This window comes from Urocitellus parryii, chromosome 4, assembly GCF_045843805.1.
Source record: "Urocitellus parryii isolate mUroPar1 chromosome 4, mUroPar1.hap1, whole genome shotgun sequence".
Classification (NCBI taxonomy): Eukaryota; Metazoa; Chordata; class Mammalia; order Rodentia; family Sciuridae; genus Urocitellus; species Urocitellus parryii.
Genome location: NC_135534.1, coordinates 90429 through 105828, shown reverse-complemented (window position 1 = coordinate 105828; position 15400 = coordinate 90429). Strand labels below are relative to the sequence as shown.

At 47.3% G+C, this 15400-nt stretch overlaps 1 protein-coding gene across 3 annotated transcripts; it reads left to right on the top strand.

The window, feature by feature from the left end:
- The first annotated feature begins 481 nt into the window (after positions 1 to 481).
- On the top strand, positions 482 to 15358 carry Sirt3 (sirtuin 3). Of its 3 annotated transcripts, none has more exons than XM_026381904.2 (7): positions 482 to 678; positions 2402 to 2593; positions 2670 to 2902; positions 5936 to 6036; positions 10219 to 10380; positions 13257 to 13466; positions 14849 to 15358. In XM_026381904.2, exons 1-7 carry the CDS (start codon positions 521 to 523, stop codon positions 14867 to 14869), a joined length of 1077 nt encoding a protein of 358 aa, XP_026237689.2. In that variant the 5' UTR covers positions 482 to 520; the 3' UTR covers positions 14870 to 15358. The 3 variants fall into 3 exon arrangements, with proteins under 3 accessions (XP_026237689.2, XP_026237690.1, XP_026237691.2); XM_026381906.2 differs by lacking the exon at positions 482 to 678 and adding an exon at positions 692 to 773; XM_026381905.2 differs by lacking the exon at positions 13257 to 13466.
- Positions 15359 to 15400: the final 42 nt, after the last annotated feature.

Sequence of the window (15400 nt, the reverse complement as noted above, 5' to 3'; positions counted from 1 at the left end):
GCTCGGGGCGGGGAGGGACTTGAGCTCGCGGGGCCGGAGCTCCCCCGATGGCGCTCGGGGCGGGGCGGGGCCGGAGCTCCCCGGATGGCGCTCGGGGCGGGGAGGGACTTGAGCTCGCGGGGCCGGAGCTCACCGGATGGCGCTCGGGGCGGGGAGGGACTTGAGCTCGCGGGGCCGGAGCTCCCCCGATGGCGCTCGGGGCGGGGCGGGGCCGGAGCTCCCCCGATGGCGCTCGGGACGGGGCGGGTCTTGAGCTCGTGGGGCCGGAGCTCACCGGATGGCGCTCGGGGCGGGGCGCGGGCGGGGCGGGGCCGGAGCTCCCCCGATGGCGCTCGGGACGGGGCGGGTCTTGAGCTCGCGGGGCCGGAGCTCACCGGATGGCGCTCGGGGCGGGGCGCGGGCGGGGCGGGGCCGGAGCTCCCCCGATGGCGCTCGGGACGGGGCGGGGCCGGAGCTCCCCCGATGGCGGACGGGGCGGGGCGCGGGCACGTGACCTGCGGACGCCGGCGGAAGGAGCATCATGGCGCTGTGGGGCCGACGGTGGCTGGCCGCTCTCAGATGGTGGGGCCCGGGAGGCGGGCGGCCTGGCCCCGCGCCGGCCCCACAGTCCCGCGCCTGGCGGCCGGTGTGTGCCGGGGCGGAGAGCGTCTGTGCTCGCGGCCTGCGGGAGCCAGGCAGGTGCGCCTCCGGAGGCCCCGGGTGGCGCGCAGGGCCCTTCAGTTCCTGAGCGCGTGTCCAGTGGTGCGCTCCGCGGCAGTTCGGCCCTTCTACTGGTCTGTGAAAGTCCATTACGTGGATATTTCATGACTACTTTGATCATTCACGTGTTGAAATAGTGTCTAATCTGTAGCTTTTACAAATGACGCTGTGCCGAATTACTTTGCTTGTACCTTGTTTTTTGGATAAATTCCTAGTATTGGGACTTTAGATCTAAAAGTATATGCATTTAACGTTTTAATGGCCTTCTTTACGTAAGGTCGTGCAGTTAAAACTGCCGTGTAGGTGACTACACCCAGTAACTGCCCTTTTTGGAATGCCACTCAATCCATCCCCGGGCCCTGCACATGCTAGGCAGGCACTCTGATCCTTACATGGGGAATTGAGCTTACATATGGAAAAATCTTAAGGTCCGTAGTTGTTAGGATATAAACTTAGATGCTTTGTAATGGGGGGATATTCAAGTAAATAATGGTAAATTCATCTGATACATATTGAAAGGTTAATAAAGAGATTTTCATCAAGGATAACGTTACTGAGCTCTTGTTCTGTACAGGCCCTGTTCTGGTGCTGGGGATAGAGCAGGTACCAGGACAGACACTTGCTTCTGTAGAGCCAGTTCTTATTACAGAGATTATCTGCAAGACTGGCTGCCATTAAACCAACCTTTGCCACCATTGGTTTTAACACAGAAGCTGTAGGGCTTCCTATGAGAAGCAGACTATTTGCCCAGACTTGCAGTTGGGAATTTCTTTTGCCACTAGATTTTAGATTCTTGGTGAGATGTCTAGAAGGCTCTAGAAGCCAAGACTGTTGTCTCAGGAGGCCTCCAGGGTTTCTGCAGCTGCAGTGCCTCTTGCCCTGACCTTCAGGTGCTGCTACAGGCTCTGTGTCATTTGTATTGCTTTGTTTTCTTGTCTGCTCAGATGTAGAGTCATTTACAAAGTCCTGTGGCCTCATTGAAGCCTGTGACTTGGTTTTCTATGTGTTTTGTGCCCTTCTACTATGAAAGACCATTCCATACTCCCAATCTTGGCTCTTGGCTTCTGGAGGTGACTTAAGAACTTTCCAGAGCTTTGCAGTGAGAACCCTGAGCTGCAGTATACCTTCTGCCTTGCCTGATTGTGTAATTTTAGCTGCTAATCTGAGCTGCCCCCATCTGCAGACATTAAAGATGAACTCTGTGCAGCACCCTGAACCCCTGTCAGGGCATGGATGTTTCTTTCTGGAATAGTCTTTAGAGAGACCAGCTTTTATCCCAATAATATTTTGATGCAAAACCTGAGAATTACTTTAAACTCACTGTATTTTCATCACTTCCCATGTACCTTAAGGTGTGTAGCTCTGTGGAACATGTGCCCCAGAGCCTTCACAAAGAATACTTTTGGCCCTGGCTTGAGTTTCTATGAGGACTTCTTAGCACTGCTTTGATGGCCGCACTCACAAGTGATGCTTTCCTGATTACACAGTGCCTATTAACTGGAAGTTTTTGCTGCCAAATAGTTTTGATTTCTGATTTGTGACTGCTTTCTGTTTTAGCCAGTGGTCATCCATGGTGACAAAGTTGGTTGTTTTGGGGGGACTGAAGTGATGGGCATGACCTTTTTGACGGTGGGAAGGGTAGAGTGTGCTCGTTCTTGCTAGCGTGAAGCTGGTTGTCTTTCTATTCTGCATTTGCTCTCAGTATTACAAGTGGACGAAGGGCCATCTCACTGTCTGTGGGTGCTTCAGGCATCTTTGGAAGTGGAGGCAACAGTGAGAAAGAGAAACTGTCCCTGCAAGACATCGCTGAGCTGATCCGGGTGCGAGCCTGTCAGAAGGTGGTGGTCATGGTGGGGGCTGGCATCAGCACACCCAGCGGCATTCCAGATTTCAGGTACCACGGTAACCCTTGCTGAGGCTTCCCCACTCTCTCCTGGTGGGCTCAGAACCTCTTCCTTCTCACTCTGCAGATCTCCAGGGAGCGGCCTCTATAGCAACCTCCAGCAGTACAACATCCCATACCCCGAAGCCATTTTTGAACTGGAGTTTTTTTTCCACAACCCCAAGCCCTTTTTCACCTTAGCCAAGGAGCTGTACCCTGGAAACTATAGGCCCAATGCCACTCACTACTTTCTCCGATTGCTTCATGACAAGGGACTGCTTCTGCGTCTCTACACACAGAACATCGATGGACTTGAGAGAGGTGAGCCTCTGTCCTCTCCACGTCACATCTGTGCCTGTTTCCAGGTGGGGCTCTGGCTATTGCTAATACCTCATTTTTGGTGCTGTTTTGAGCCAACTAGACCTCTGTTGGGACCTCCCTGTGGGCCTGTCTTCCTGCAGAGTTGTGAGTTTTGGACAGAACTTAAGTTGACATTGTTTTGCTAATCTGGTATGAATATTTCTTTCATTTTTTTCTGTTTTAAGAAATACATGGAGCTGGGCATGGTGGTTAGGTCTGTAATCCCAGCAGTTCAGGAAACTTGAGACAGTATTGCAAATTCAAAGTCAGCTTCAGCAACTTAGTGAGGCCTTAAGCAACTTAGTGAAACTCTGTCTCACTAAGAGTTTCTGTTCTCAGGACTAAAAGGCTCAAGGGTCACTCCAGTTGAACTGGGCTGACTGGGCTGCGCAAAATAACTACACAAGAGACACAAATACCTTTTTCTTTGGGGTTGCTGTGACCGGGGGCAGGGAAAGAAGAAATCTATGGAACATACAGAAATAAAAAGTATAAGACATCCTCTGTCCTCCCACTCAGTTTCCATATCTGACACATGGCCCAGTCCTTGTTTGTCTGTTTCCCCACCTTCTTTCTCACCTCCAGGATGTTTTCAAGCAAATCCATCACATTGTAAATTTAATCTAGAAACAATCTAGAAGTAAATCAATGAGTATCTCTAGAAGATACAGACTGTAAAAAATAACTGGTACTCTCTCGAACCACTAATGGCCCCTCAGTGTTGTCTGGGTCAGGACAGCAGTGATTCACAAGAGGGGACAGGTCAGGCCATGCATCTCAGGGAAGCATCTGGGGGGACCTGGGTTAGGTGTAGTGGGGGCAGCTGCAGGGCAGTCAGTGAGCCAGCAGCAAGGTGCCTGATCCCAAGTGGTGTCTCCTTGCTCAGGAGCTGTTTCATGTGAGATGAAATCTCTGGCTTGGACTCACAGAGGCAGCAACGGCTACACTGTGGAGACTTTGCTACCGAGGGTCAGGAGAGCTGGCCTTGTGGGAAGGTGGGAGCCACCTGGCCATGAGTTTCAGCACTGCAGTTGGGACAGTGATGGGGATGTAGGAAGCCACCTGCAGGTGGAAGATTGAACACCTGAGAAACACTGAGGCAAAAATAAAAAGTTTTATTTAAAGGATAGAAGAGAGAGATGGGAGCTCCTCTGTAGAGAGGGTGTCCTGCCTCTTCTAAAGATTTTAGATTTCCTTTGTTTTCATGCCCCCTTCTCCCATCTTGCTTACCTGATCAAAAGGTGGAGTGATCCAGAGGCAGGTACCAAGCTGCCCAGGGGTACAGGCAGGAAGGGCAACATCCAGTGGGTATTTATTAACTGTGGGAGACCAACCTTACCCGTGACTGAGTCACACTCCCCAGTTGGGTGCTGAGGCACTCAGTTGGCTGGGTGCTGAGGCGCTTAGTTGCAGAAATGTGGCAGAGCTTTCCCTACCCTTCTTGGGTGCGAGGGTCGGTGTCTCTTGCATGGGTGTGTCTTGCCACAGCCCCATGGGTGAAACTCCACTCCGCTCACCTGTTCCTTGCCCTGTTTAGGATAGAATCTTCCATGGAAGTACCTTGTGTGTGTTCCCTTCTCTTTCTGTGCCCTTGGGTGTGGCCTACCCAGGTGTCAGTCAACCTGCTGACAGTGGACATCATGAAGATAGACTCAGCCCCTGAAACCTGACCTCTTGCCTCATTTGAATAGCTTCTCAATAAAAGGGGTCAGCGCATGCTCTTGCGCTCTCTCTTCCTGCAGACCCTTAAGGTCAGAGGAGCCGTCACAGCGACCCCAAAGGAAAAGGTATTTGTGTCTCTTGTGTGGTTATTTTGCGCAGTCCAGTTAGCCCAGTTTAACTAGAGTGACTCCTGAGCCTTTTAGTCCTGAGAACAGAAACCCGGCAATTAACAGCTCCTTGCTGGGAGGAACAGTTCCCTGGAGGCAGGTAACTTTGGCAACAGGTTGGAGGAGGGGAAGTACTCTGGAGGTATTAGCATTTTATTTCCTTTTGAATCAGCCACACCAAATCATTCATTGTCATTGTCTACACTGACTGGCCTTTTGCCTGGGCCTTGATGGCATGAACAGAGAAATTCCTAAGGCATTACTTTTTGTCTATTTTTTCACCAAGCAAATTTCTGGAAATGTATCTATACCCTCATTTTTACTTGATGTCTATAGAATAGGGTGAGTATTGCTAGATATTAGAAACAAACACACATACACACATATATATTAGTTTGTTTGTTTTGTAGAATATCAGGGATACTCTACCATTGAGCTACATCCTCAGTCCCTTTTCTTTTTTATTTTGGGATAAGGTCCTGCTAAATTTTGAGGGTCTTTCTAAGTTCCGAGGCTGGTTTTGAACTTGTGAAACTCCTGCCTCAACATCCTAAGTCATTGGGATCATAGGAATGCACCACTGTGCCCAGCAATATCAGACATAATTTTATCTGAATTTATATCCGATGGATTTTGTTCTGATTTTGTTTTGTTTTGGTATTGGGGATGGAACCCATGACCTTATGCATGCTAGCCCAGTGTTTTACCACTGAGCAATACCCCAGGCCTTTGTACTGATTTTTTTTTTTTTTTTGGTACCAGGGATTGAACTCAGGGTCACTTAATCACTGAACCACGTCCCCAGCCCTTTTTATTGCATTTTATTTAGAGACATGGTCTCACTGAGTACTTAGGGCCTTGCTAAATTGCTGAAGCTGGCTTTGAACTCATAATCCTCCTGACTCAGCCTCCGGAGCCGCTGGGATTACAGGCATGTGCCACTGTGCCCAGTGAAGGCTTTGTTTAAATGTGGCTTGGCCCCAGCTGGGAGCCCCTGTGCCTTACTCTGTTGGTGGAGAATCACTATTGGCAATATAGGGAGGGACACCAGGCTTTCCTGAGGGCTGAGATCCCTTCCAGGATGCTGCCACATCCAAAAGTCAGGGTTCTGACTTGGTACTCATGCCAGCCCAAGGCTGCAATGCTTGCTTTGGTTGGATTTCAGTGTCTGGCATCCCCACTTCGAAGCTAGTTGAAGCTCATGGGACCTTTGCTTCGGCCACCTGCACAGTCTGCCGAAGATCCTGCGCTGGGGAGGACTTCTGGGTGAGTTGTTCCACTGATAGTCTCTCTCTTCTGCAATTCGTGGGAGTGGAGGTGACCTGGAAAAGTGGTATAATAGCATGAAAATATTTTTTCTTTCTTTTTCTCTTTTTTTGGTACCAGGGATTTAGCCCAAGGGTGCTTAGTGAGAGGTCTCACTAAGATGCTTAGGGACTCGCTCATTTGCTGAGGCTGGCTTTGAATTTGTGATCTTTCTGCCTCAGCCTCCCAAGTCATTGGGATTACAGGTGTGCTCCACTTCACTTGCCCTTTTCTTTACTTTTAATTTAGAAAAATAATACATGCTTATAAACAACTAAGACAGCACAGAATGAATCTCCTTTCAACTAGTTCCTACTGCCCACCTTTAACAATTTGGTGTATGTTTTAGTTAACTTTCTTGTTATTGTAACCAAAGGACTTGACAGCAACAACACAGAAGGAAAAGTTTATTTTGGCTTTTGATTTTAAAAAAGTGGGTCCATGGTTGGCTAACTCCATGGCTCTGGGACGAGGTGAGGCAGATCATCATGGTAGAAGAGCATGGTGGAGGAAAACAGCTCAGGACTTAACAACCAGGAAGCAGAAAGGACAATATATAAACCCCTAAGGCATGACTGAAGTGATCTACCTCTTCCAGCCACACCCTACCGGCCTAGTTTACCACCCAGTTAATCCATATTAATGATTTAATCTGCAGATTAGCTCACACTTCTTATAGTAATCTAATCATTTTACCCCTGAGCATTCTTGCATTGTCTCACACATGAGCTTTTGGGGGAAAATCATAACAGTATATAATGTCCTAGGACTTAATTTTATTTTTAAATTTTGAGATAGGGTTTCACCAAGTTGCTTAGGACCTCACTAAATTGCTGGGGCTGGCTTTGAACTTGCCTTCCTCCTGCCTCAGCCTCCTGAATTGCTGGATTACAGACGTGTACCACTGTACCTAACTGTTCTAGGGCTTTAGAGAGATGTGCATACATGAGCACACGTTTTTTGTCAGTGTCTGCAGTTCTGCCTGCTCTTTTTGGTCTTCGTATTAACTGTGGAGTGTTAGGTTTAGCCACTCAACTATTACAGGATATCTTTTGATGTTCGTAATTTTCACTATTGAGCCCGAAGCAACAGTGATACCTGTGTTAGACCTCTTAGGATTCCTTAGAGAATAGGGTAGAGTGGGGAATATGAGCACAGCAGCTCAGCGAAAGTACGAAGTGCAGGTGATCCATGCACTTGAAGAGGCAGCTGTCTGTTACTGGATCTCACCTTGGCAACAGTAAATAGGTAGAAGATAAATCCCATGCTGTGTGAACACTTTCACGTGCTGTCTCGCTCAGGTTCCTGATTTTCACCCAGGAGTGCAACTGCCAAGTGCCATGTGAACTCTGGGTAACTGTTGGAGGACCTGTCATACTCTTCTCCACAGCACCTGGGCTTTTGTGGTATTTGTTGTTTTATTTTGGGTTGTAAGAGTTCTTTTTATGTTCTAGAAACTAGATCCTTATCAGATACATGATTTGCAAGTATATGGGTTGGTTGTCTTTTTCCCTTTCTTGGTAATATCTTACAATATACTAATGTTTTTTTTTTTTTCTTGGCACCAGGGATTGAACCCAAGGGTGCTTAACCACTGAGCCACATCCTCAGCCTTTTTTATTTTTTATTTTGAGACAAGGTCTCACTGAGTTGCTTAGGGTCTCACTAAATTGCTGAGGCTAGTTTTGAACTTGCCATCCTCCTGCCTCAGCCTCCCAAGCTGCTGGGATTAGAGGCATGTGCCACCATGCACAGCTATTCAAATATTCTTAATTTTAGTGAATTCTAGTTTATCTATTTTTCTTTTTTGTGCATGCTTTTGATGTTGTATCTAAAACAAATATTGCTAGTTCCAAGTTCATGAAGTTTTGCCTGCTTTCTGGTTTTTAGCTCTTACATTTAGGTCTTTGATCCATTTTGAGTTAATTTTTATAGAGAGTGTGAGGTGGTTTAGCACCATTTGTTGAAGAGACTGTCTTTCCCCATTGAATGGTTTTCACTCTTGTTGAAAACTAGTTGCCCATAAATGTGTGGATTATTTTTGAATTCTCAATTCTATTCCATTGGTATATTTGTACATCCTTAGGCCAGTACCACACTGTATTGGTTACTGTAACTTTGTGGTAAGTTTTTTTTTTTTTAATATTTTTTTAGTGGTAGATAGACACAATATCTTAATTTTATTTATTTTTATGTGGTGCTGAGGATTGAACTCAATGCCTCATGCTTATGAGACAAGCGCTCTACCACTGAACCACAGCCCCAGCCCAGTGGTAAGTTTTAAAATCAGGAAATGAGAGTCTAGCACATAGTGGAAACTGTAGGTACATGTTTAATCTTTTCATCAACATATCCATTGAATGACTGGTTTCTTCATCAGTTTAGTCTACTAAGTGCCAGACATTGTGTGGGTGCTGTGGATGCAAAAACAAACGGAGTGCCAGGTGTAGGAAGAAGCTCTCGCACAGCTATGGGAAGAGAGTGACTGGGGCCCTCAGGGATGAGTCAGTCTGGATCCCAGAGCCCTTCCTGGCACAGGAGAACTGGAGTGTGGCAGGCCAGGTGTTTTCTTTTTTGTGTGTGTGGGGGGTTACTAGGGATTGAACCCAGAGGTGCTTGATCAATGAGCCACACCCACCAGCCCTTTTTTATTTTTATTTTAAGATGGTCATGCTAAGTTGCTGAGGATGGCCTTGACCTTGCGATCCTCCTGTCTCAGCCTCTTGAGTCGCTGGGATTAAAGCATGTACATTAGCACTGGATAGATACTGAAGAATTTTAAAGCAGGAAAGGGACGTGAAAGGTTCGCATCTTAGCTTATGTGGGCAGCAGGTTGTATTTCTTGGGTCAGGAGCCTACTATGGGGAGGTGGGTGATCTGGGTAGGAGATAGAGAAGCCATGGGTCGAGCAGACACAGTGAACAGAATGAGATAGCTACAGGAGGCAGGGCTGTTTGGAGGTGGAGATGGAGGGGTCTAGGAAGATGTCCTGGGCCCGAGTCCAAGGAGGCGCAGGAAGGAGGTGTGGGTGGAAACCACAGACTGGAGAACCATCATACTGCAGGTAACAGAGACCAGATGAAGCCTTTCTGTAAGAGGGAGAGAAGCTCTGGTAGGTTTTGTAAACTTCAGACTAGCCATAGTGCTGTCAGCATCCCAACCTCCCAACCCCTGCATGTTTCTTTATGGAACCCCAGTGTATATATATATGGTGAGAAAGGCATGGAAGGGGTCCCAGGCCCTCTGGGAGGTGTCCTGGGGGGCCAGTGCAGGAAGCCTGACACCTGCAGGGCTGAGGTATGCCTTGGTCACTTCAGCTCTGACCAGGGTTAAGCATCCTACTGCCTTCCCATTGTGGGGCAGATGTCCACAGAGCACTGTCCAAGGCCTGGGGTCCACCAGGTGTGTTCTTGGCACCAGCTCAGGTGCAGAGCAGGAGTAGACATTCAGCCTGTGAGGGGATTTGTGGATGAAACCAGGTGAGGTCCAGGATTTGTATTTATTTATTTATGTACTTATTTATTTATTGTTTATATGTGACAGCGGAATGCATTACAATTCTTATTACACATATAGAGCACAATTTTTCACAATTTTTGTATACAAAATTCTTGTACACCAATTCTTGTCTTCATACATGTACTTTGGATAATAATGTCCATAACATTCCACCATTATTTTTAACCCTATGCCTCCTGCCTTCCCCTCCCACCCCTCTGCCCTATCTAGAGTTCGTCTGTTCCTCCCATGCTCCCTCTTCTTACCCCACTATGAATCAGCCTTCTTACATCAAGAGAAAGCATTTGGCATCTTTTGGGGGGGGGATTGGCTAGCTTCACTTAGCATTATCTTTTCTAACTCCATCCATTTACCTGCAAATGCCATAATTTTATTCTCTTTTTTCGCTGAGTAATATTCCATTGTGTATATATGCCACATTTTTTTTTTTTCAGGATTTGTTTTTAAGTACTCTGACCACTCCAACATTTTGGAGGATTACATAAAAACTGTTGGTAATTGCTAAAACTGGGCACTTGGGGTCTGTTGCCCTATTCTCAATTTCTGTGCTTGTTTGAAATTTCTTGAGTTTATTCCCTCCTAAAAGGCATCTTCCTTGGTCCTGCCTTCTTTCTGTGTCCCCAGGCCGACGTGATGGCCGACAGGGTGCCCTGCTGCCCAGTCTGCACTGGCATTGTGAAGCCTGATATTGTGTTCTTTGGGGAGCCACTACCCCAGAGGTTCTTGCTACATGTGGTTGATTTCCCCATGGCAGATCTGCTGCTCATCCTAGGCACCTCCCTGGAGGTTTGTGAAGGGGCTTTGGGGGCATGGGCTGGAGGATAGGGAGGAGGTCGGTGCAGAGGGGTCAGCCCAGGGTGCTAAAGGTGATGGGATCCAGCTAATGTTACAGGCCTGGGGAGTAGCTGTGTGAGAGGATGGGGAGAATGGGAAGGCATGTGGTGTGGGGATTCCAAGGGATGGAAGGGGCAGGTGGGGTGTGGCTGGTCAGGGTACAGTGAGGGATGATGCCAGTCCTGAAGACGGCAGAGTGATGGGCACCTGCAGGGTGGGAGGACTGTGGCCTGAGGTGGAGAGGCTCCTGGCTCAGCATGCATCAGGGTTTTGTTGGTTGGGGCAGTTGGGAGTGAGGATGCTGCATTGGATTCTGTATACCTGTGGTGAGGTGCCTGGGAGATGCCTGCTAGACACGTCCAAGAAACTGTCCTCCATCTCAGTTTGAATGATAAGGAATTTCTAAAAGATGTGGAGCAAGAAATGAGACTACGAACCTAAGCTAGTGCCTGACTGGGTTCACCACCAGGGGCTCCCCAGTGGCTAGAGGCCCAGTGTATGCTGTGGGCATCACTGTTGCTGCCTGCTCAACCAGGCCCTGTCCCAGCCCTGTGGACAGTCACAGCATAAATTGAGGAAATTCTGTAGCTTGTTATGTGCAATGGGAAAAATACCAGGTGAGGCAGGAAGGTGGGAGGAGTGGCCTGGTTGCTTGTGAAGGTGTCAACTGAGGGATCTGGCAGGGTTGTGGCACAGGATGATTCCTGTGGCTGCTTTGCTGTGAATTGGCACAGGGGACAGACCCAGCAGAGGCTCTTGCAGGTGGTGATTGGCTGGCACTGGCAGATAGACAGGTAAAGCCATCAGGAGCCCCTGGAGTCTGGATGTGAAGGCAGAAGGCAGGCCAGAATGGGAGTTGTGGGAGAGCCTGGACTCCCACAGGGCTTCAAGGTTATGGCTTGTATTTTTTGGTGGGCAGGCTTGAGGATCCTCAGGAGATGTATGCATGGGGGTGGAGTCTAGCAGAGACTGAGGTAGGAGCTGGGGTTTGGAGTGAATGGACAGGAGAGCCTGAGATGCAAACAGATGTGAGCTGGGATGGAGGATGGACATAGGAAAGCCACTCGGAGGTGCCAAAGACTGGGCTGTGGGAGCCATGGTAGTTGGCAGATGGGCTGAGCCAGCTATAAGGTGTGGACACTGGGGCCACTAGCCATCTTTCTATTTGAAGCCAAATGAAAATAGTTGTGTTTTCTTTTTTTTTTCCTGGTTATAAAAGCACTATCCATACATTATATAGAGGTGTAAAAAGCCAAGTGTCATCTTTAATCCCATCAACAACTGTTAGTGTTTTTTGTTTGTTTGTTTTGTGGTGCCGGGGATTGAACCCAGGGCCTTGTGCTTGCAAGGCAAGCACTCTACCAACTGAGCTATATTTCCATCCCAACTGTGTGTGTTTTGGTCTGTCCTCGTGTGCTGCTGTTCTGTACAGTGCTGTACATCCCGCTCTTTGACTGGCTATGTCCATGCTGGTGTGAGCACGTGGAGCTGTGTGGTAGGTGCTGCAGCTGCCCTGGGAGGGCAAGGTTCCAGCTGAAGCCAGCCTGCCAGTGTGTGCCAGTGTGACCTGGATCCTCCGGCGGAAGGCACAGGCTTTTCCTTGTCTGCTTTGTGAAGAAATATTGATGTGTTGGCTTATGGAGCACTGCTTTGGATCTTCTTGAGCTATGACACAATGTATGGTACATAAACCATATGATCTTTTTCCAGAATCTTAAATATTCTGAATTCTGAAACATATCCATATATAATTTTATAGTGAAAGTGCCTATAGTGAATATCCAAGTGTATACATTTTTACACTCACAGAAATACTTGTAAAGGGTAAATGTTGATGCACATTCAAGACTCAGTTTCCAGGAAGTACCAATACAGTGCCTTAACAGGGTGCAAGGGGCCATATGCACATATCCTCACCAATACTAAAATTTCCTATCTTTAATTTTTTTTCCAGTCTGATCAGTTAAAAGAGGTCTTGCACTTCTGTAATAGTGCAGTTCCTCTATCTCTTGCCCATCTTTCACTGGGTTATAAATTAGCAAAATAAATAAGTTCCTAAATTACATGTTTTTAAATTAGCAAGTAGAAGTATAAATTATCATGTTGTATATATTGCAGTTTGTTTATGATGATGAGTTTAATATTTTTCTACATAGTGGCTTTATGGAGATACCACTGTGATAGCATTTATACAGTCTGTCATTTTCATTTGTCTTATCTTACTTCAGTTACCATTCCTAAAAAGTCCTTTCCCATCCTTACCTATAGACCCTCAATTTTCTTCATGAACTGCTTTTGTTTACATTTAAATCTTTAATTCATTTGAAACCTTCCCAAGTGAAAGGCAAGAATTAAGCATTTCCCTCCTAGATACTAAACCACCCTTGTTAGCATTTATTTATTTATCTATTTTTTATGTTGCTACTCTTGAGATTGAATTCCATTTGAGAACCAGATGCAGAAGCTGGATGGCATGGTTTACGTCTCTCTAGAGTCAGATGGTGAAGACTGAGGAGGGATCGTAACTCAGCTCCAGGCCTCTCCTGCCAGATGAGATTTGCAGGACAGTGTTGCAGCAGGGCGAGTAGAGTGGTGGACAGGTGGAAGGAAGATGCCCACCGCACAGTTGGCAGGAAGGAGGAAGGTGGGGATAGCAAGAGGTGAGGGAGGCCTGGGAGGACAGGATCATCCAGATCAAGCATAGGAGGCTGCTTGAGCTTGATGCATGGTGATCTCTCCTGTCCCTCTAGGTCTCATGGCCATGGTGTGGTGACTTGATGGGCTTGTGGGATGGATACTGTGCTCCTCGTGTTTGGGTTATTTTTCAGGTGGAGCCTTTTGCCAGCTTGTCTGAGGCTGTGGGGAGCTCAGTGCCCCGGCTGCTCATCAACCGGGACTTGGTGGGACCCTTTACTTGGCGACCTTGCCGAAGGGATGTGGCTCAGCTGGGGGATGTGATTCACAGTGTAGAAAGGCTGGTGGAACTTCTGGGCTGGACAGAAGAAATGCAGGACCTTGTCCAGCGGGAGACTGGGAAGGTACAGACCACAATGCTACTGTTGGTCTTATACTGGGCACTAACCTGGGTCCACCACCTCCATTGACAGGAACAAATGATGCCAAGTACATGCTCCTGAGGCCTCAGAGCTAATGGTGGCTAAGGAGGGATGGTAGTTCTGGTCATTCTAGTCTGTTGCCTTTCCTTCCTAAAACAAAGCAGCCATATTCCCCTCTGAGGCTTGGGATGACTGAGATGACCCATGTATAAGGACTTTGAGAAGCTGAAGTTCTCTGCCCTTTCTGTGGGATGGTGCTCAAACTGGGATTTTTAAAATACTTTTTTTAGTTGTCAATGAACCTTTATTTTATTATTATTTTTTTATATACAGTGATGAGAATTGAACCCAGTGCCTCACACATGCTAGGCAGGTGCTCTACCTCTGAGCTACAACCTCAGCCCCACCTGGGATGCTTTTAAGAAGTGGTCCATGGGAGTTGTTATCCGTATAGCCTGCCAAGGATAGACAGCCAGAGTGTTGATGCTTTCTAGATGGTTCCTAGGAAAACCATGTAACTTCTAGAAGAGTCAGTAGCATTTAAAGCCCAGGTTTAAGGTTACAGACAGGTCTGACCCTGCCCAAGGGCAAGCCAAGCACCCTCTTCTTGCCTCCATTGGCAAAAGCCCCAGCCTCTGGTTGCAGTCTGAGACTTGTTAAGGATGAGACTTAGCACTTGCTGTTTCCACACACATTAGACATCATTACCACTATTATTTATGGCCTTTCATTCCAGTTTGGCTCTGAGGGCTGATGTAGGCTGGTGCCATTTCTCATCTCACTATAGATAGGAGTAAAGACCACCAATGTTATAATCATGTTGGCCACACCATTCAAGAAGCAGAGAACTCAGCAAAAAATGTCATTGAGGCAGGTGCTCCTCTGGCCATCTTGCAGGGCAGTGGAGAGCTGGTCATGTCAGCCTGACAGGCTTGTCCTGAAGCCTCTTCCTGGTTTGAGTCCCATTCCCATATAAAAGGAGACTAATAGCCCTTACTGATTTTTGGAAATGGCCCTACAAGACTTAATCTGTGTGATTTCTTGGTTTCATGGAAAGTTATGAAAAATAGGTTATGATTTCCGGGATTTATTTTTTAATTGCTACCCAAGGAATCAGATAGTAATGTTTTTGAGCATGTAAGCGTCAGTACACCTCAACTGGGAACTTTAAAATCCTCAGAACGGGTCTCCTTTTATCTGCCTTGTCCTGTCAAGCTTGCTGGGACCTTGTTTTTTTTTTTGCAGAGAAAAGCTCATTTCATGAAATATTTTGCTTGCTTTCAGCAAGGTGTTCAACCCAGGCTTGAGATGTGCTGGCCTGCCTGGGTATATACACTTAATTGATCTCCTCTCTTCTCTTCTAGCTGGATGGACGGGACAGATAGGAGGGTGATGGTTGCTGCATGCATGAGCAATGGCAACAGGAGAGACTGACACCTCATTTCTAGTGAGACCATATGCTTGCAGACAGCTTGGTAGGTTTACAAAATTTGGCCAAACCAGGACATGTGACCTGCAGACACAGTGGACATCTGAGGCTGCCCTCAGACTGTATTGCACGTAGGGTGGTGTTTATACTCAGTTAACACCCAGTCACACATGGAAAGGAACTGCATGGCCTGTTTGCTGTGTCCAGTTCTTCACCGGTAGAAGCTCTTAATACAAAAAGCTTTCTTCTGATGGTGACCTTCTTGAACTGACAGACAACTGGAATCTCAGACCTGATTTGCTTTTACAGTGCCTAGAGCTTAGCAGCCCTCCCGGGGCCCTGGTGATGTACCGGGTCTTCTAGCATGTTGGTATTTGCAGTAGGGTTATTTTTAATTAGAGAAAGTCTGGAGCATGAAATAAATTTTAGTATTTAAACAATCGCATCTTCCTTTTTTGTTTCCCTCAAAAGAACAGCAGGTGTTGAT